Here is a 21,990-nt window from a genome sequence, read left to right on the forward strand (position 1 = left end):
AAACAACGCCAGGCAGGGGTCAGGAGGCGGGGCCAGATGAAGCTCCACCCACCAGAGTCAGACAAAACTGAGCCTGAGCTGCTGCTAATCTGGGAGTTAAAGAGCTTACAGGCAGAGGAAAAGCCACTAGTCATCTTCATCAGAGCAGCAGTGAAGGGGGGGGGGGGCGTGGCACAGAGGTGAAGCGGTTCTGAATACAGGTTCAATTCCCATTTAGCCTGTTTGTGGGCGTCAAACCCCATGTGGTCTTCTCGTTAATCCTCACAGGTGAGACCGACCAAACCTGCTGACGGCGAGATTTTCATAGAGAACCACACATTTGAGCCAAGTAGCCAGTAGAAATTCTAAATCGAGCTATTTTACAAACAATGTTTGGAAAACAGTGAGAGAACTAAAAAAAAAGCCTTCAACCCAACTACCTTTATACTCAAAGTTGAAAATTTAATAATTTGGTACAAAGAACAAATGATCAATACATGGAAAGTGGTGCATGATCAGTGATAACTATTGGATGTATCTGGACATCTCTAACATCCTTCATGTAGGAGTTGCTAAAGACTATATAATCTAACTGGGAGTAAGAGTGGTGAACAGGAGAAAGGACGGTGAAACCTTCAGTGTTTTGGTGACAGGAGCGCCAAACGTCGCAGAGACCCATTTCGTCCAGATACTGCCTGAGAGTTCTGGTTTATTGCCAGTTTCGCTGTTTCCCCGCTGAGCTGAGTCTGTCGACTTCAGGGTCTAATACAAGATTGAAGTCACCTCCTATAAAAAATTGGAGCCAGAGTGAGCCGACAGTGATGTAAAGAGCCTGTGAAAAAAGGAGGAGTCATCTACATATGGCCATATATTCTAGCCATCCAATATTTCGTATACTGAACTTATGTATTAATAATCACATATCTACCTTCTGAATCAGACACAGTGTCGGAGTGCGTAAATGTGGCATTTTTATTGATTAAAATGCACCTCTTTGCTTTGAGTTATAACAGGCTGAGTATTTGAATGGAAGCTGTTGGGAGGAGAGAAGATGGTCAGAGCACCCGAGACTCCACGTTAGTAATAGGTTCTCCCCCCTCAGCGACACACCCGCTGAACACTCAACTCTGGTTATCGGCTCTTCTGAAGTTAGAAACGTGGAGCTCCCAGCGGCTACAGTCAGGTGTTATCCGGGGGCCAGAGTTGGTGACATCGAGGGGAACCTTAGGATGTTAGCTCAGAGTAAGTCCAGGTTCCGTCGAGTCGTGATTCACGCAGGCGGTAATGATGCCCGACGGAGACATTCAGAGGTGGTTAAGTTAAACGTAGCTTCGGTGTGTAAACTGGCTAAGACGATGTCCGACACTGTAATTTTCTCTGGTCCCCTGCCGAACTTAGTCAGTGATGAAATGTACAGCCGCTTTTCATCATTTAACCGCTGGCTTTCTAGATGGTGCCCAGAAAACGGCGTTGGTTTTGTGGATAACTGGAGCGCGTTTTGGGGGAAGCCCGGTCTCATGCGGAGAGACGGCGTCCATCCCACCCGGGACGGTGCCGCTCTTCTTTCTAGAAACATTTCTGCTAGCCTTAAGGCCCGTACACACCGGGACGAATTTCACGCGCGATATTCGCCAACATTTAACGCCTCGTGACTAAACAGAGGGCACCAATGTGTGTGTGCACACCGACGCTAAAAACTCCACGCGTAAAAGCGTCATTTTTAAAAAACGCCTCAGGTTCGTTTTTCTGGTTTGATGCGCCGCGTCAAAAACTATTCGACCAATGAGAATGGCGCTTTTGCACACGTGTCTGGAGCTTCTGAAGTTACAGTAAAACACAACTTGGGGGCGCTCAAACACAAAACTGCCTTTCTGAGCACACATACCAGCGAAGAAGATAGACGCCAAGTAGCGTCTACACTGCCGCGAAGAAATAATGACGGACATTCTAAAATATCCCCGAAAACGCTGATGATACATTTTCAGCTCTTGTACCAGTCGATAAAACTCCCCATGTTCTTCTCTTCTCGTAACTATGGGATGTACCCAAAATCGGCGTCTTTTCCGGCGTCTTTCATCATCAACAGAACAATAATTTCTTCATCGCTGGAACTGGAGCAACTGGTGCTTGAAATATTCATGTTTTCTTTGTTTGATTCTGACAAGCGCGTAAATACTTGCTCTCTTCTTCTGAGCGAAAAGCGACTTTAAGAAGCGTAAAGTTGCGGAGCGCCACCTTGTGTACAGGAGTATTTCTGTTTACATTAAGCGCCATTTAATGTCAGGGAATGAAATTGCATGTTCGCTCGGCTCATCGTCAGCGAAAATCGCCTGGGTGTGAACACAAAAAACGTGGCGAAAAACGCTGGCGAATAACGCCTGGCGAATATTCGTCCCGGTTTGTACGGGCCTTCAGTCTGTCAACCTGACAATCCAGAGACGAGACCCGGGCGCAGAGCAGCAGTGTAAAACGCTCCTCTGAGCCTCCCTTAGGGTTAGTGCTGGTGCAAAACCCATGCAGGGAAAGTCAAGCAGGTCCTAGCTTTAGCTTATGTGCTGAAAGACAAGTGAAAGGAGCGCGTCATAGAAACCTTAAAGTGACAGACAGCAGTACTATGATGCAGAATTGTGATGTCATTAAATGTGGTTTATTAAACATTCGATCCATTTCCTCCAAGTCCCTCTTAGTCAATGAGTTAATCATTGATAACAACCTCAGTCTTTTAGCCTTAACAGAAACTTGGAGCCCCCCCCCCACACACACACACACTTATGCTAACTATCAGCAATCCAGGATTTCAAATAAATACAATACTTTAAAAATCAGGAAGTGATTTTCTGGATTTTTGTTTTCATTTTGTCTCTTATAGTTCAGGTTTATCTGTAAACTTAGGCCTCTAGTCTTTTTAAGAGGGAGAACTTACACAGTTGGTGGCTGAATACTTTAGTCCCACTGTAAGTAACAGGACAGACTCCACACAGGACACCCATTGAGGACAGACAGATGGACAGATGCTGCCTGAGACACAGAATGTGAGAATAAAAACTAAATAAGGATGGAGATCTTTTAGAAAAGAACCAGAACCGAACATTAAAAACTGAGATCACCTCAGAGTTGGTGATGTCATCAAGGACCAGTCTTCAACAAACCTGTAAGAAGTGAGGACTCAGGTAATCTTTGGTGGATTTGGAGAATATCATTTCCAGGTCTCTGCTGGCCGTCATCCATCAGGCCCTCCCTATGAACCAGTACCTGAGCAACCTGTCTGACCACATGACCACACGACTCCATGATCACATGACTGCATGATCACATGACCACATGATCACATGACTGGATGATCACATGACTCCATGACCACATGACTCCATGATCACATGACTGCATGATCACATGACCACACGACTCCATGATCACATGACTGCATGATCACATGACAACATGATCACATGACCACACGACTCCATGATCACATGACCACATGATCACATCATCACATGATCACATGACTGGATGATCACATGCTCACATGACCACCTCATCACATGACTGGATGATCACATGACCACACGACTCCATGATCACATGACTGCATGATCACATGACCACATGATCACATCATCACATGATCACATGACTGCATGATCACATGATCACATGACCACACGACTCCATGACCACATGATTGCTTGATCACATGACTGCATGATCACATGACCACACGACTCCATGACCACACGACTCCATGATCACATGACTGCATGATCACATGACTGGATGATCACATGATCACACGACTCCATGACTGCATGATCACATGACTGCATGACCACACAACTCCATGACCACATGACTGCATGATCACATGACTGCATGATCACATGACCACATGATCACATCATCACATGATCACATGACTGCATGATGACATGACCACACGACTCCATGATCACATGACTGCATGATCACATGACCACATGATCACATGACTGCATGATGACATGACCACACGACTCCATGACCACATGACTGCATGATCACATGATCACATCATCACATGACTCCATGATCACATGACTGCATGATCACATGACCACACGACTGCATGATCCCATGACTGCATGATCGCATGATCACATCATCACGACCACATGACCACATCATTACATGACTCCATGATCACATGACCACATGACCACATGACTGCATGATCCCAATACTGCATGATCGCATGATCACATCATCACGACCACATGATCACATGACCGCTACACTATTTCAACTTCAGAGCGTCATTTGTTGGCTGACAGTGACATGACATCCATCTGGTCTCATGCAACATCCTTCCAGTGAACTTTCAGAGGAAATCTGGACATGTTCTCGTCCAGAAGACATTCCTCTAAACCACCAGACGTCTTCCAGATGTAAATCATTTTTATTGCACTTCCAAGGAGCAGCAGAACCCTGGTCAAACTGTCCAAACAGCAAAAACATTGAAACATTTGAAAAGCTGGAGGATGGTGGAGAGGGAGAACATCAGGTGGGCTCCTCAGCCATCAAGAACACCTGCTGCTGCGTTCAGAAGTCCAGCTGGACCCATGAAGAGGCTCTGACCCGAGTGGGGCAGCAGACTGTGCTACAGGTGTCTGTTGTCCCTGATGAGGAACTTTCCTCCAGAGTTCATGAAGAAGAAAAAACGTTTCCAGGCACAAAAACAAAGAGAGGGGCTTCTGATCCGGATCAGAACTGGTTCAGTCCCGGTTCCCACAGAAGATCCAGGACCATCGGGTAAAAATCAAACTTTTTGTGGGGCGTCATCAGGAGTTTTGCTGGAAAACAGAAGATAACATGAGAGTCTGACGGAGGTGAAGAAGGTCCAAAGACGAGGGGACAGCCCCCCTCACCAGCAGAGCGCGGCCCCTGGTTTCTATGGGCAGCAGGAAGTTTCCCAGCGCGCAGATCACACAGGCCACTGCAAACGGGCTCAGGGCCAGAACCACTGACTTGGACATCAGCACCTGAAGGACACACAGAATCAGGGGGGCTCTGAGAAAACTCCGCCCATTCCTCAGGAACGCACCTGTGCGATGAAGGGAGCGATCATTCCTCCGATCCGGCTGAAGGATGTACAGAATCCCATCCCCAAGGAGCGCGCTACTGTCGGGTACACCTGCCGGAAGAGAACCTGAAGCTCCAGAACCACAAGACAGCGAGGTACCAGGGGGAGGGGCTTACCTCTGCTGTGTAAATGTAAACCACGTTAAAGTTCATGGAGACCAGCGATCGGAGCAGGAACAGCAGCACGGTGAAGCCGAGCCTGCAGACACAGAGCGCCGACAGTGACCCCTCCCTTAACGGTCGGACCGGCCCATCAGAACCACAGGAAGGTTCTTACATGGTGCTGCAGATGTTCAACATCATGAAGACCAACGCAGCCAGCAGCTGCAGGACGCTCAGACTCGTTTTCCTTCCAAACACGTTCAGCAGAGCGATGTTCAGGGGGACCACTGAGGAGACAGGAGAGACCCCCCCGGGTCACTGGAGGGTGGCAGCATGTGACCCCCCCCACCCCCTCTAACACTCACAGGCCACCTCCCCCAGGCAGCTGATCAGCAGGGTCTGGTAGTCCCCGTATCCGAAGGGGATGCAGTAGCAGACGCCGCCCTGGTGGCGGTGTTTGACCTGGTGCTCGCGCTCGGCGTTGGTCACACACAGCAGGTTCTTCTCCAGCAGCTCCGAGCTGCTCAGCACCGAGCCGTAGTACGCAAACGACGCCACGAACCTGCAGACATCAGAAACTCAGTCCTGGTTCCAGAAGGAGAAGAACTTCTCTGAGGGTCTGCTCCTCAAAGCTCTCCACACAAATGAACGCAGAGATGAGGGGGTTACCATGAGTACCACAGCAGCAGGGAGGTCCTCCTGAAGGAGGGGCTGAGCAGAATCCTCCAGCTGCCCCGGTTTCTCTGGAACATACAAGAGCATCCATCAGGTCTTCGTCATGAGGCCAACATGAAGGACTGAACGTCTGCAGACACGGGGTTCCACAGGGATCCAAACCGAGCCCCTGAAGGATCTTTGAACCATTTTACCAAAGAACGGAACAGGTGCTAAAATGAAGGCGGAGCAGCCAGAAGTGTGACCCCAGAGATTCTGATGGATGAAAGTGAAAACGCTCCTCTTCCTCAGAAGAGCAAGCACCTCGATCAGCTGAGGGAAAGACCCTTTGAGAAGGCCAGGAGAACCGGTCAGACGTCGGACGTACCACAGCAGGTTCCACCAGCCGACCTTCAGGCAGACCCGCGCGGTTCATCCTGGCGATCCTCTGCAGCGTCTTCAGAGCGGCGTCCACGTTTCCTGCAGACACGTTGTACCGCGCCGACTCAGGGATAAACTGATAGAAGATCCACAGGAAGTTGGAGTCAGGAGGGCAGAGGTCGGGGCAGGAAGTGAAGGACAGGTGGGCGGGGGCGGAGGAGGAGATGGATGTACCTTAAACAGAAAGATGAGGACGATGCTGGGCGTGACGGAGATCCGGATCATCCACCTCCACCCCAGAGTGGGAACAACCAGCATCCCCAGAACGATGATCAGCATGGAGCCCATCATCCAGAAGATCTGACACAGAGAGCATGCTGGGAAACTCAACTGTTATGTCACTCAGGCACGGCGAGACTTTAGCACTGCCTGATCAAAGCTCATTCACGTAAAGGAGGCTCCGCTTCCTGTTCTAGGCAGGAGCATCTTCATCTCTGATGAAGACTCCTGGAGCACGACTCTGCTGCCGCCGATTGTCTAAAGGGTCATGTGACAGGAACTCACTGTGGCGAGCGGCAGCAGGACGGCGCGGTACTTCGCTGGGATGAACTCCGTCTTCAGCACGAACCTGAACAGCAAGCACACACCTGGTTACCGGCAAGCCGTCTCCCAAAGCGGAGGAACGTCCGGGGCGGCGGCGAGCTGACCCCTGAGACACGCCGGCGACGCCACAGCCCACCATGCTGCGCAGGAAGATGAACCAACCGTACGACGGCGCGAAGGACGTCAGCAGAGAGAAGTAGGCACTCCAGACAAAGCCGCCAAAGACCACCTACACATAAGTACACACATAAACATATACACAAGTGCACACAAATATACACACACAAGTGCACACAAAAACACACACAAATATACACACAAGTACACACAAATACACACACAAGTGCACACAAATATACACACATATGCACACAAAAACACATAAGTACACACAAATATACACACAAGTACACACAAATATACACACAAGTACACACAAATATACACACATGTGCACACAAAAACACAAGTATACACAAATATACACACAAGTACACACACAAGTACACACAAATATACACACATGTGCACACACAAGTACACACAAATATACACACATGTGCACACAAATAATAATAATAATAATAATAATAATGGATTAGATTTATTTACGCTTTTCAAGTCACTCAAAGCGCTTACAGTGTGTCCATTATTCAGTCATACTTGGTGATGGTAGCTACGGTTGTAGCCACAGCTGCCCTGGGGCAGACTGACAGAGGCGTGGCTGCCAGTTGGCGCCTACGGCCCCTCTGACCATCACCGGGATCATCCATACACATGCACACACCAGTGGAGCCCCACTGGAGGCAAGGAGGGTGAAGTGTCTTGCCCAAGGACACAACGACATTTTGGCTGGTGGGAGCGGGGATCGAACCGCCAACCCTTCGGTCATTGCACGACCCGCTCAACCACCTGAGCCACTGTCGCTCCGTATATAATATACACACAAGTACACACAAATATACACACAAGTATACACACAAGTACACACAAATATACACACAAGTACACACAAAAACACACAAGTACACACAAAAACACACAGGTACACACAAATATACACACAGGTACACATAAATATACACAAAAATATACACACAAATATACACACAAGTACACACAAATATACACACAAGTATACACACAAGTACACACAAATATACACACAAGTACACACAAATATACACACAAGTACACACAAATATACACACAAGTACACACAAATATACACAAGTACACACAAAAACACACAGGTACACACAAATATACACACAAGTACACATAAATATACACAAAAATATACACACAAATATACACACAAGTACACACAAATATACACACACAAGTATACACACAAGTACACACAAATATACACACAAGTACACACAAATACACACATATGCACACAAAAACACACAAGTACACACAAATATACACACAAGTACACACAAATACACACATATGCACACAAAAACACACAAGTACACACAAATATACACACCAGTTCACACAAAAAGACAATATCAAGCAAATGATCCAATGAAAAATGAGCGGCAGCTGAAGATTTTCTGACCTTCCAACGTCCGAATCTGTCAGCCATGTAACCACTGAGGACGCCACAAACCATGAACCCCAGGAACACAATCTGTGGGAGACACAAACACACAAAAACTCAGGAAGAAAACAAAAACTCAGAAAACCCACAAAAACTGACACCAAGACAGAAAACCCCCTAAAACATGAACATAACTGAAACATGAACACAACTGAAACATGAACACAACCAAAACATGAACACAAATCAAACATGAACACAACTCAAACATGAACACAACTCAAACATGAACACACAAGAGTCAGACACAAACAGACAAACCCGGAGCGACCCGGGTCTCACCGTTGACACCAGCGCGACCTGCCAGTCATCCAGTTTCCACTCACAGCGAATCTCTGGAGAAACAACGGCCAACAGCATGATCTCCATGGCCTCCACGACCTGCAAACACACACAGTTGTGTGTCTACAACCTGCAAACGCACACAGTTGTGTGTCTACAACCTGCAAACACACACAGTTGTGTGTCTACGCCCTGCAAACCCACACAGTTGTGTGTCTACGCCCTGCAAACCCACACAGTTGTGTGTCTACGACCTGCAAACACACACAGTTGTGTGTCTACGCCCTGCAAACCCACACAGTTGTGTGTCTACGACCTGCAAACGCACACAGTTGTGTAGCCACGACCTGCAAACGCACACAGTTATATGTCCATGACCTGCAAAGGCACACAGTTATGTGTCTACGACCTGCAAACGCACACAGTTGTGCCTCTACGACCTGCAAACGCACACAGTTGTGCGTCTACAACCTGCAAACGCACACAGTTGTGCGTCTACAACCTGCAAACGCACACAGTTGTGCGTCTACGACCTGCAAACACACACAGTTGTGCGTCCACGACCTGCAAACGCACACAGTTGTGTGTCCACGACCTGCAAACGCACACAGTTGTGCCTCTTCGACCTGCAAACGCACACAGTTGTGCGTCTATAACCTGCAAACGCACACAGTTGTGCGTCTACGACCTGCAAACGCACACAGTTGTGCGTCCACGACCTGCAAACGCACACAGTTGTGTGTCCACGACCTGCAAACGCACACAGTTGTGTGTCCAAAACTTGCAAACGCACACAGTTGTGTCCACGACCTGCAAACGCACACAGTTGTGTGTCCACGACCTGCAAAGGCACACAGTTGTGTGTCTACGACCTGCAAACGCACACAGTTATGTATCCACGACCTGCAAACGCACACAGTTATATGTCTACGACCTGCAAAGGCACACAGTTGTGTGTCTACAACCTGCAAACGCACACAGTTGTGTGTCCACGACCTGCAAACGCACACAGTTATATGTCCACGACCTGCAAACGCACACAGTTGTGTGTCTACGACCTGTAAACGCACACAGTTGTGTGTCTACAACCTGCAAACGCGCACAATTGTGTGTCTACGATCTGCAAACGCACATAGTTGTGTGTCCACGACCTGCAAACGCACACAGTTGTGTAGCCACGACCTGCAAACGCACACAGTTGTGTGTCTACGACCTGCAAACGCACACAGTTGTGTGTCTACGACCTGCAAACGCACACAGTTGTGTGTCCACGACCTGCAAACGCACAAAGTTGTGTAGCCACGACCTGCAAACGCACACAGTTGTGTGTCTACGACCTGCAAACGCACACAGTTGTGTGTCTACAACCTGCAAACACACACAGTTGTGTGTCTACGCCCTGCAAACCCACACAGTTGTGTGTCTACGACCTGCAAACGCACACAGTTGTGTAGCCACGACCTGCAAACGCACACAGTTGTGTGTCTACAACCTGCAAACGCACACAGTTGTGTGTCCACGACCTGCAAACGCACACAGTAATATGTCTACGACCTGCAAACGCACACAGTTGTGCGTCTACAACCTGAAAACTCACACAGTTGTGCATCTACGACCTGCAAACGCACACAGTTGTGTGTCTACGACCTGCAAACGTACACATTTGTCTGTTTACAACCTGCAAACGCGCACAATTGTGTGTCTACGACCTACAAACGCACACAGTTGTCTGTCTACGACCTGCAAACGCGCTCAATTGTGTGTCCATGAGCTGCAAAGGCACACAGTTGTGTGTCTACGACCTGCAAACGCGCACAATTGTGTGTCTACGACCTGCAAACGCACACAGTTGTGTGTCTACAATCTGCAAACGCGCACATCTGTGTGTCTACGACCTGCAAACGCACACAGTTGTGTGTCCACGACCTGCAAACGCACACAGTTGTGTGTCTACAACCTGAAAACGCGCACAATTGTGTGTCTACGACATGCAAACGCACACAGTTATATGTCCACGACCTGAAAACGCACACAGTTGTGTGTCTACGACCTGCAAACGCACACAGTTATATGTCTACGACCTGCAAACGCACAGAGTTGTGCGTCTACGACCTGCAAACGCACACAGTTGTGTGTCCACGACCTGCAAACGCACACAGTTATATGTCTACGACCTGCAAACGCATACAGTTGTGTCCACGATCTGCACACGCACACAGTTGTGTGTCTACAACCTGCAAACGCGCACAATTGTGTGTCCATCACCTGCAAACGCACACAGTTATATGTCCACGACCTGCAAACGCACACAGTTGTGTGTCTACAACCTGCAAACGCACACAGTTATATGTCTACGACCTGCAAACGCACACCGTTGTGTCAACGACCTGCAAACGCACACAGTTGTGTGTCCACGACCTGCAAACGCACACAGTTATATGTCTGCGACCTGCAAACGCACACAGTTGTCTGTCTACGACCTGCAAACGCGCACAATTGTGTGTCTACGACCTGCAAACGCACAGTTATATGTCCACGACCTGCAAACGCACACAGTTATATGTCTACGACCTGCAAACGCACACAGTTGTGTCCACGACCTGCAAACGCACACAGTTGTGTGTCCACGACCTGCAAACGCACACAGTTATATGTCTGCGACCTGCAAATGCACACAGTTGTCTGTCCACGACCTGCAAACGCACACAGTTGTGTAGCCACGAACTGCAAACGCACACAGTTGTGTGTCCACGACCTGCAAACGCACACAGTTGTGTGTCTACAACCTGCAAACGCACACAGTTGTGTGTCCACGACCTGCAAACGCACACAGTAATATGTCTACGACCTGCAAACGCACACAGTTGTGCGTCTACAACCTGAAAACTCACAAAGTTGTGCGTCTACGACCTGCAAACGCACACAGTTGTGTGTCTACGATCTGCAAACGTACACATTTGTCTGTTTACAACCTGCAAACGCGCACAATTGTGTGTCTACGACCTGCAAACGCACACAGTTGTCTGTCTACGACCTGCAAACGCGCTCAATTGTGTGTCCATGAGCTGCAAAGGCACACAGTTGTGTGTCTACGACCTGCCAACGCACACAATTGTGTGTCTACGACCTGCAAACGCACACAGTTGTGTGTCTACAATCTGCAAACGCGCACATCTGTGTGTCTACGACCTGCAAACGCACACAGTTGTGTGTCCACGACCTGCAAACGCACACAGTTGTGTGTCTACAACCTGCAAACGCGCACAATTGTGTGTCTACGACATGCAAACGCACACAGTTATATGTCCACGACCTGCAAACGCACACAGTTGTGTGTCTACGACCTGCAAACGCACACAGTTGTGTGTCTACTACCTGCAAACGCACACAGTTATATGTCTACGACCTGCAAACGCACACAGTTGTGCGTCTACGACCTGCAAACGCACACAGTTGTGTGTCCACGACCTGCAAACGCACACAGTTATATGTCTACGACCTGCAAACGCATACAGTTGTGTCCACGACCTGCACACGCACACAGTTGTGTGTCTACAACCTGCAAACGCGCACAATTGTGTGTTCATCACCTACAAACGCACACAGTTGTGTGTCCACGACCTGCAAACGCACACAGTAATATGTCTACGACCTGCAAACGCACACAGTTGTGCGTCTACAACCTGAAAACTCACACAGTTGTGCGTCTACGACCTGCAAACGCACACAGTTGTGTGTCTACGATCTGCAAACGTACACATTTGTCTGTTTACAACCTGCAAACGCGCACAATTGTGTGTCTACGACCTGCAAACGCACAGTTATATGTCCACGACCTGCAAACGCACACAGTTATATGTTTACGACCTGCAAACGCACACAGTTGTGTCCACGACCTGCACACGCACACAGTTGTGTGTCCACGACCTGCAAACGCACACAGTTATATGTCTGCGACCTGCAAATGCACACAGTTGTCTGTCTACGACCTGCAAACGCGCACATTTGTGTGTTTACGACCTGCAAACGCACACAGTTGTGTGTCCACGACCTGCAAACGCACACAGTTGTGTGTCTACAACCTGCAAACGCCCACAATTGTGTGTCTACGACATGCAAACGCACACAGTTATATGTCCACGACCTGCAAACGCACACAGTTGTGCGTCCACGACCTGCAAACGCACACAGTTGTGTGTCCACGACCTGCAAACGCACACAGTTGTGCCTCTTCGACCTGCAAACGCACACAGTTGTGCGTCTATAACCTGCAAACGCACACAGTTGTGCGTCTACGACCTGCAAACGCACACAGTTGTGCGTCCACGACCTGCAAACGCACACAGTTGTGTGTCCACGACCTGCAAACGCACACAGTTGTGTGTCCAAAACTTGCAAACGCACACAGTTGTGTCCACGACCTGCAAACGCACACAGTTGTGTGTCCACGACCTGCAAAGGCACACAGTTGTGTGTCCACGACCTGCAAACGCACACAGTTATATGTCTACGACCTGCAAACGCATACAGTTGTGTCCACGATCTGCACACGCACACAGTTGTGTGTCTACAACCTGCAAACGCGCACAATTGTGTGTCCATCACCTGCAAACGCACACAGTTATATGTCCACGACCTGCAAACGCACACAGTTGTGTGTCTACAACCTGCAAACGCACACAGTTATATGTCTACGACCTGCAAACGCACACCGTTGTGTCAACGACCTGCAAACGCACACAGTTGTGTGTCCACGACCTGCAAACGCACACAGTTATATGTCTGCGACCTGCAAACGCACACAGTTATATGTCTGTCTACGACCTGCAAACGCGCACAATTGTGTGTCTACGACCTGCAAACGCACAGTTATATGTCCACGACCTGCAAACGCACACAGTTATATGTCTACGACCTGCAAACGCACACAGTTGTGTCCACGACCTGCAAACGCACACAGTTGTGTGTCCACGACCTGCAAACGCACACAGTTATATGTCTGCGACCTGCAAATGCACACAGTTGTCTGTCCACGACCTGCAAACGCACACAGTTGTGTAGCCACGAACTGCAAACGCACACAGTTGTGTGTCCACGACCTGCAAACGCACACAGTTGTGTGTCTACAACCTGCAAACGCACACAGTTGTGTGTCCACGACCTGCAAACGCACACAGTAATATGTCTACGACCTGCAAACGCACACAGTTGTGCGTCTACAACCTGAAAACTCACACAGTTGTGCGTCTACGACCTGCAAACGCACACAGTTGTGTGTCTACGATCTGCAAACGTACACATTTGTCTGTTTACAACCTGCAAACGCGCACAATTGTGTGTCTACGACCTGCAAACGCACACAGTTGTCTGTCTACGACCTGCAAACGCGCTCAATTGTGTGTCCATGAGCTGCAAAGGCACACAGTTGTGTGTCTACGACCTGCCAACGCACACAATTGTGTGTCTACGACCTGCAAACGCACACAGTTGTGTGTCTACAATCTGCAAACGCGCACATCTGTGTGTCTACGACCTGCAAACGCACACAGTTGTGTGTCCACGACCTGCAAACGCACACAGTTGTGTGTCTACAACCTGCAAACGCGCACAATTGTGTGTCTACGACATGCAAACGCACACAGTTATATGTCCACGACCTGCAAACGCACACAGTTGTGTGTCTACGACCTGCAAACGCACACAGTTGTGTGTCTACGACCTGCAAACGCACACAGTTATATGTCTACGACCTGCAAACGCACACAGTTGTGCGTCTACGACCTGCAAACGCACACAGTTGTGTGTCCACGACCTGCAAACGCACACAGTTGTGTGTCTACAACCTGCAAACGCGCACAATTGTGTGTTCATCACCTACAAACGCACACAGTTATATGTCCACGACCTGCAAACGCACACAGTTGTGTGTCTACAACCTGCAAACGCACACCGTTGTGTCCACGACCTGCAAACGCACACAGTTGTGTGTCCACGACCTGCAAACGCACACAGTTATATGTCTGCGACCTGCAAACGCACACAGTTGTCTGTCTACGACCTGCAAACGCGCACAATTGTGTGTCTACGACCTGCAAACGCACAGTTATATGTCCACGACCTGCAAACGCACACAGTTATATGTTTACGACCTGCAAACGCACACAGTTGTGTCCACGACCTGCAAACGCACACAGTTGTGTGTCCACGACCTGCAAACGCACACAGTTATATGTCTGCGACCTGCAAATGCACACAGTTGTCTGTCTACGACCTGCAAACGCGCACATTTGTGTGTTTACGACCTGCAAACGCACACAGTTGTGTGTCCACGACCTGCAAACGCACACAGTTGTGTGTCTACAACCTGCAAACGCACACAGTTGTGTGTCTACAACCTGCAAACGCCCACAATTGTGTGTCTACGACATGCAAACGCACACAGTTATATGTCCACGACCTGCAAACGCACACAGTTGTGTGTCTACGACCTGCAAACGCACACAGTTAAATGTCTACGACCTGCAAACGCACACAGTTGTGCGTCTACGACCTGCAAACGCACACAGTTGTGTGTCCACGACCTGCAAACGCACACAGTTATATGTCTACGACCTGCAAACGCATACAGTTGTGTCCACGACCTGCACACGCACACAGTTGTGTGGCTACAACCTGCAAACGCGCACAATTGTGTGTCCATCACCTGCAAACGCACACAGTTATATGTCCACGACCTGCAAACGCACACAGTTGTGTGTCTACAACCTGCAAACGCGCACAATTGTGTGTCTACGACCTGCAAACGCACAGTTATATGTCCACGACCTGCAAACGCACACAGTTGTGTGTCCACGACCTGCAAACGCGCACAATTGTGTGTCTACGACCTGCAAACACACACAGTTGTGTGTCCATCACCTGCAAACGCACTTAGTTGTGTGTATGTGTGAGGCTGTGGTGTCAGACGTCGCACAGGAACTCACATTGGCGCTCCCCATGATGACAAACAGAAGTACGTGGAAACGCCCGAAGCCGATCTCTTCCACGGCGTCCTCCACCGTGAACGTTTTGTCTGCGGGCACACAGAGGGGGCCGTTTAACTTTTTACCTTTCAACCTTTCAACAAAAATCATTTCCAGAAAAAAAAAATATTAAAAAATGAAAACATGTCAGAAAACTAACCCTAATTTTCAGAAAACAAAATTAATTTCCAGAAAACAAAATGAAATACAAAAGAATGAAAAACATTTCAGAAAAAAAAATGAAATATTAAAAAATGAAAAACATTTCAGAAAAAAAAATGAAATATTAAAAAATGAAAAACATTTCAAAACACAGAATTAATTTCCAGAAAACAAAACGAAATTTTCAAAAATGAAAACCATTTCCAAACCGGAAGAAGCAGGTACTATGGGACAACGCTGATTGGATGATGATGTTTGTCAATCATTTGAACTGAAAAGTATTTTAAATGAAGCGATGCCGGATTTCATCGTCCAAACAACAATGTACTATAATAATCCACGTATTTCCCATTTACATATTAAATCAAAAATGCAGCAAACGGATAATGAAGGTTTAAATTATTTTTTGAATATTTCGTCTGAAGCAGAACGGTCACCCGGAAATAGTTTGTGTGGATGACGTCCGTTCTGCAGGTAAACAAAGAAAGGGACGGTAAAACGTTAACATAAACTTTAATCTTTGAATATTTAGCGGATGTGATGACAGAACGCACGCAGAAATATCAACACCAACCAGGTTTACAAATGTTTCAAAATGTCGTGAGAGGATTCTGTCTAAAGCAGCAGCTGGGAAGAAACGGGTGTTAAAGACGGCGCACATCAGGAAATGCAGTCCCGCCATCCACTGATAAGGTATGGAGGCACATTTGTTTGATCTAATAAATGTAGCGTTAAACGTGATTTCTAGGTGGGTGTTTACAGACAGATCCAAGATCCTTCAATCATACGTTAATGACAGGTTACCTCATCAGGTAAAAGTACGGTTGGAGGTAGAGCGTTTAGCCACCAAGCCCCTGTCTTATGGAATAAACTCCCAGCTCATGTAAGAGAGGCCGACTCAGTTTCTACATTCAAAGCTAGACTGAAAACATTCCTCTTTGGACAGGCTTATTGTCAGACTAGTTAGTATTCAGAGATTATTTAACTTAATGTTAGTGTGTTTAAATTAAACTTAATTAGTTTTAATTAAACAATTAATTGTTAGCTGCTAGAAGTTGAAGCTGGGGTAACTATGGTGCACTGGGGTTCTGTCCTCTTTCCTTTTTTACTTCTACCCTTCCTCTCCTCTATTCTTGATCATAATTTATCATTTAGTTCTCCATGCCTCTGTTTGGTACAGTGCGATTCATGTATTGTCCCTCTTTTCCTCTCCCCTCCTGGGGAGTGGGAGTGCTTCCAGACTCCAGTTGGCTCATCCGTGCTCCAGTTCCTGACCGTTTACCTCGCCTTTGCTCCTGCTCCTACACCTGGCTGTGGATCCTGCCTCTGGCTCATCTCTGGCTCGTCTCTGCTCTGTACCTGACCGAGTACCTCGTCTCTGCTCGCCCTCCTACACCTGGCTGTGGTTCCTGTCTCCGGCTCGACTCGCGCCTTTGACTGTCCCGATAACCACGGCTGGATGAAGCTCGTCTGCTGGACTTTATATATGTAGTTGTAGATTTAGATAAGTTAATTCTTCTCTAAGAGTTCTGGTAAATCGCCTGTCCGTCCTGGGGGAGGATCCCTCCTTCATGTGGACACCCCTGAGGTTTCTTCGTTTTTTCTGGAATCCGGTTTTTTTGGGAGTTTTTCCTTACCGCGAAGGGGGGTCTAAGGGCAGGGATGCCAGTATAGCTTAGTCAGTTTGTTAGTTCATTTTAGTATTTTTCTATTGAACTCTTTGTATTCGTGATCCTTTTGATTTCATGTTTTACTTCGAAGCCCATCGAGACGACTGTTGTTGTGATTTTGGGCTATACAAATAAAATTGAATTGAATTGAATTGAATTGAATCAGCTGGAGAGGGGGGGTCACGTGGGCAGGATTCTCAGACAGGTGTACCAGCCGCATAAATAAGCAAAGCTGTCAGGTAAACTGCAGCAGTTTGTGTCTCAGAATAACATTTATGAATGCTTCTTATTCACACTATTAAGATCTGTGACTTTAGACTAGAGTGTGTCAGTGCACAGAAACATGACAGTAAATGACTGGATGTGCACATCATCAGACATGTACAGGTGTGTAACTAAAGGTGGCAAAGTCTGTAGAGTAAAATAAATCTTTAAAAAAACATTTTAGTCTTTCAGGCAGAGGAGGAATACCAAATTGTTTTAGAATGTATTTTTATAAGACTGAAATAATGTATTTTATTCTGAGTTTGGTGTTTTGACCCCTCCCTAATGAATTTCTGGTTTAATCCATTTTCTCCTCATTTTGATGAACTCAACTTTTTCCTGAATGAAAGATGAACGGTAGCCGATGTTTTTCTGTCAGGGATTTTTAATTTATTAATTTATCTCTGTCAGGGATTTCAAGAGCTGGAGCTGGAGTCCAGGGCAGAGGAAGCTGCAAGCATGTACGAGCAGGAACTGGGGTCTCTTACCTGTGCATCTTCCTCTGGATGTGATGCTGAGCAGCAATGTGGACAAACCTTCCCTGACATGACTCTTTTTGATATAGTTGTTAAGCACAAACAGACTTTTCCCAGATGCATTTTTTCCTCTAATAAATGTGACTGACAGGTACGCTGAGTAAATGCTGAATGTAAACGGAACATTTGATTGACTGCATGAAGAAGCCCTTAAAGGAAAATCCACAACTGTTTCTTTGTTTCTGTTACTGAATAACGTATTCATGTTAAGTTTTCAATAAATATACTGCATTGCTATGAAACAAATTTGTATATTTTCATGTCCATTATTACAATCCTCACGTCAGCATTCAGTTTTTTCATTGACAAAAAAACATTTCTAAACAACAGCTTTGAAAATCAAACATCATCTTTGTTAATAAAGCTTTAAAACCTAAAATGGTAAACATGGAAAAACTCCTAAATGAAGCAAGCCTAATATGAACATTTTAAACTGGAGTTTTGCTTAAAGGAACATTAAGTTGTTTGGAGTTGTACAAGTGTTTGATGCGATTCCTCATAGATGTGATTTCCAGATCATCAGCCCGACACTAAAGCCAGGAATTGTGCTTCGTTTTTCACTCCCCATTGCATCATTTACAACTAATCAGGCTTATGCAGCAGGTTAAAGACGTTTTTTTAAAGGACCTGCAATTTAAAAAAAAAAATTAGATATTAAGGTTAAATAATATTTATTGATTACATTGCACATAAATCATGGTGACTTGCCTGTACACTGCACAATGATATGAATGACTTTAGTCTTCTTGTATTCCCATGTAGAGCTGCCATCTGTTCTTCTGCAGCACAAACCTTTCTGGAACTTCGCTTTGAGAAACTTCACCTGCAGAAATATCACATGTTAATTCAATTAAGTATTTTATAAACTTTTAAAGTTCATTTTTAAGGGTCAGTATATGTGTATATGCATGGTTCAAAAATATACAATGCACTTTAATATTATTTCACATAATAACTTGTTTACTGATTTCAATCTTAAAGTCGATTTTTAGCAACACTGATGCCATATAATTACTGTAATTACTGTATAAATCACAGAACCAGGCTGGCTCGGAGCTTTTTCTCTCATCATGTTGTCACCGAAAACGGGAACGGCTATCATGTGAAGACGGTTCGTCTCCATCGGGTTCTTTTTGCGCATGCGCAAGATAAAAAGAAATTATCTTTTCAAAGCAGCACTTTAACATCCTAAAACTAACATCCTTAGAGACATGTGACTGACAAAAAAAAAGATCACAGAATTGATTCTTACCTGAAGATGATTGACAGCGTGAACCTTGCAGCCGTAGACATCAGCGCACAGCGTTCACAGTAAAAGTGCTCACAAACTACTTCCGGGTGACCGTGTGTCAGGCGAAAAGTCAAAAAAAGAATTTAAAAGTTCATTATCTGTTTGCTGCATTTTTTATTTGATATATAAATGGGAAATACGTGGATTATTATAGTACATTGTTGTTTGGACGATAAAATCCGTCATCGCTTCATTTAAAATACTTTTCAGTTCAAATGATTGACAAACATCATCATCCAATCAGCGTTGTCCCATAGTACCTGCTTCTTCCGGTTTGGAAATGTTTTTCATTTTTGAAGATTTTGTTTTTTTTCTTGAAATTAATTCTGTTTTCTGAAATGTTTGTTTTTATTTTTTTATTTTTGTTTTTTAAGTTTTGGTTTCTGAAATTTTGTTTTGTTTTCTAAAATGTAATGCTGCTATTTAACATTTGTTTTTTGTTTTTAATTGTTGTGATCTTAAAAATGTTTTTGTATGGAGTGATTTGTTGAGTGCTTTGGACTTCAGGGCCACCGTAGCTCCATCAGTGCAGCACAAACATACAGGGACTTCTTCAGGAACCATCACGGTCTGAAAGGTCCTCCTTCTGCTGTCAGTCCGTGATGGAACCTGATCGCCCTCCATCAATGGTGAAAGACTCTCCACCCCCCTCACCACCACCACCTCTTTGGCTTTGCTGCAGATGGGTTCAGGGGTCAGAGTCCAGGAGCTTCACCCCCCCCCCCCCCCCCCCACACACACACACACACTCACTCACCGTGGTTCCCGCCCTCCTGGAGCTCTTCATGTTTCTCCTGCTGCTGTACTTCCTGCAGCTGAATGGCGCTGACCAGCTGAGTCCTCATGGAGTCCCCCATCCTGGAACCGGACCAGAACAACATCTTCATGTCAGACATTTCCAGAGCTGAAACTGTGACCAGAAACCAAAGGCCTGGAGAAGTTTCCCTCTGAAAGGTCCTGCTTAGTCCAAACAGAACCAGAGAGGCTGATGGACCAGCTAGGAGCCCGTTTCCATCCAGAACCTGGGGTTCTGAGCTGTTCTGACCTGAGGGGTCCTACACCGGTTTCAAGCCCCAGCCCTTCAGAGGCCACACCTGTCAGATGACCCGGGCCGAACCGAACCGGGTCGGAGTTCTTGTCTCAGGTGTCCAACAAGAGCTGCTGGAAAGTTACGAACAGCTGATCAGGTTTCACCTGCACTTCCTGTTTGCGGCCCCTCGCCCAGGTGGAACGCGGGCCGAACTTCCGCCGCGCACAGGTGAGACACGTATGATAAATAAACTGCTCGTCACGGTTCCGGTTCCGCTGCTGTTCGACAGATCCCTTCCCGTCCCGAGGCGGCGCGCGGCTCTGCTGTTTCACCTGCGCAGGTGAATCAGGAAGGAAAGCAGAGGGGGAGGAGCTTCAGCGAGGAGGGCGCGGCAGAGGGAGGGTGGTGTGGGTCAGGCGTTCAGGTAGGTTCAGGTAAACTATTATGTTTATTTGGTAAAGACTTTTCGGCTAAACTTTCCTCCTGACGCGTTTCTTTCTTTTTTTAAAAACTTTATTGAGCATAAAAACATTTACAGACAGCAGAATCAGAGCTCTGCCACACTGTGATGACAAATCTACAAAAAACCTCCAATGAATTAAAGAAGGGAACTCAAAAATACAGGAAGTTACTTGGATTTTCTTTTCCCTTCAACCAATCAGCTTCCTCCATCTGACCCTGTCTTCCTCCCCTCTAACACAGAAGCAAATCCTCTGCTTCCTTTTCATGAATGGATGTAACCCGGAGGATTTCTTCATCTTAGTCCACACTTTGATACAACACGTAAGGGGAAGTAGGTGAGGCACACGTGTGTCAGACAGATTTGTCATGTTTTCATCCCCCAAATCCTGCAGACTGTGAGGTTCTCCTTAGGGCTGTCCACGTTCACGTGCACGCTTGTCTCTGCAGTCTGACTGTTAGAAATGAAGGATCAGACAATCAGAGTTTGTGTGGACGTTTCTACAGGATGTCTAGATTGTTGAATAACAGAAATTTACTCATTTTTAACATTTTCCAGTGTTTGCAATTTCCTTGACTGATTGCTTTGTTGATGGCAGAGAATACCCTGAACTGGTTTACATGATGAATGTCTTCAAATGTCTACTAAAATTAGACAGACATGATTTTTGCAATGGTGCTTTGATTTGATTCTGCACAAACACAACACATGGTTTTAGGGTCCCCCCCCCCCCCCCCCGTACTTCTGTGGGTGTGTCCAGTGCTCCATCTGGGAGGAGCTTATGAGTCAAGCCTTATTCTTGGTTCTTGATCATATCCTTC

The 21,990-nt window shown here is 46.7% G+C and overlaps 1 protein-coding gene and 2 long non-coding RNA genes across 6 annotated transcripts; all 3 read right to left on the bottom strand.

Annotated features, from left to right (window-relative positions):
• Positions 1 to 586: 586 nt before the first annotated feature.
• LOC144989517 (uncharacterized) lies at positions 587 to 3,218 on the bottom strand. Its single transcript, XR_013653760.1, has 3 exons — positions 3,087 to 3,218; positions 2,903 to 2,997; positions 587 to 765 (listed from the first exon to the last, which is right to left on the bottom strand). It is a non-coding gene; the product is annotated as an uncharacterized LOC144989517 (long non-coding RNA).
• A 1,177-nt stretch (positions 3,219 to 4,395) lies between these two features.
• On the bottom strand, positions 4,396 to 21,097 carry svopl (SVOP-like). Of its 3 annotated transcripts, none has more exons than XM_023952189.2 (16): positions 20,874 to 21,097; positions 20,437 to 20,537; positions 15,718 to 15,806; positions 8,735 to 8,833; positions 8,411 to 8,482; positions 6,942 to 7,066; positions 6,799 to 6,862; positions 6,469 to 6,594; positions 6,242 to 6,370; positions 5,869 to 5,942; positions 5,565 to 5,761; positions 5,375 to 5,486; positions 5,215 to 5,296; positions 5,060 to 5,149; positions 4,884 to 4,997; positions 4,396 to 4,808 (listed from the first exon to the last, which is right to left on the bottom strand). In XM_023952189.2, exons 2-16 carry the CDS (start codon positions 20,534 to 20,536, stop codon positions 4,797 to 4,799), a joined length of 1,485 nt encoding a protein of 494 aa, XP_023807957.1. In that variant the 5' UTR covers position 20,537; positions 20,874 to 21,097; the 3' UTR covers positions 4,396 to 4,796. The 3 variants fall into 3 exon arrangements, with proteins under 3 accessions (XP_023807957.1, XP_023807955.1, XP_023807956.1); XM_023952187.2 differs by having other exon boundaries at positions 20,774 to 21,058; XM_023952188.2 differs by having other exon boundaries at positions 20,725 to 21,056.
• Positions 18,620 to 19,734, bottom strand: LOC144989514 (uncharacterized). 2 transcript variants are annotated; one of them, XR_013653754.1, is made up of 3 exons: positions 19,641 to 19,734; positions 19,097 to 19,211; positions 18,620 to 19,015 (listed from the first exon to the last, which is right to left on the bottom strand). It is a non-coding gene; the product is annotated as an uncharacterized LOC144989514 (long non-coding RNA). The 2 variants fall into 2 exon arrangements; XR_013653755.1 differs by lacking the exon at positions 19,641 to 19,734 and adding an exon at positions 19,413 to 19,477 and having other exon boundaries at positions 18,878 to 19,015.
• Positions 21,098 to 21,990: the final 893 nt, after the last annotated feature.

This window comes from Oryzias latipes, chromosome 23 (genome assembly GCF_053564925.1).
Source record: "Oryzias latipes strain Hd-rR chromosome 23, Olatipes_Hd-rR_3.1".
In the NCBI taxonomy this organism is placed as follows: domain Eukaryota; kingdom Metazoa; phylum Chordata; class Actinopteri; order Beloniformes; family Adrianichthyidae; genus Oryzias; species Oryzias latipes.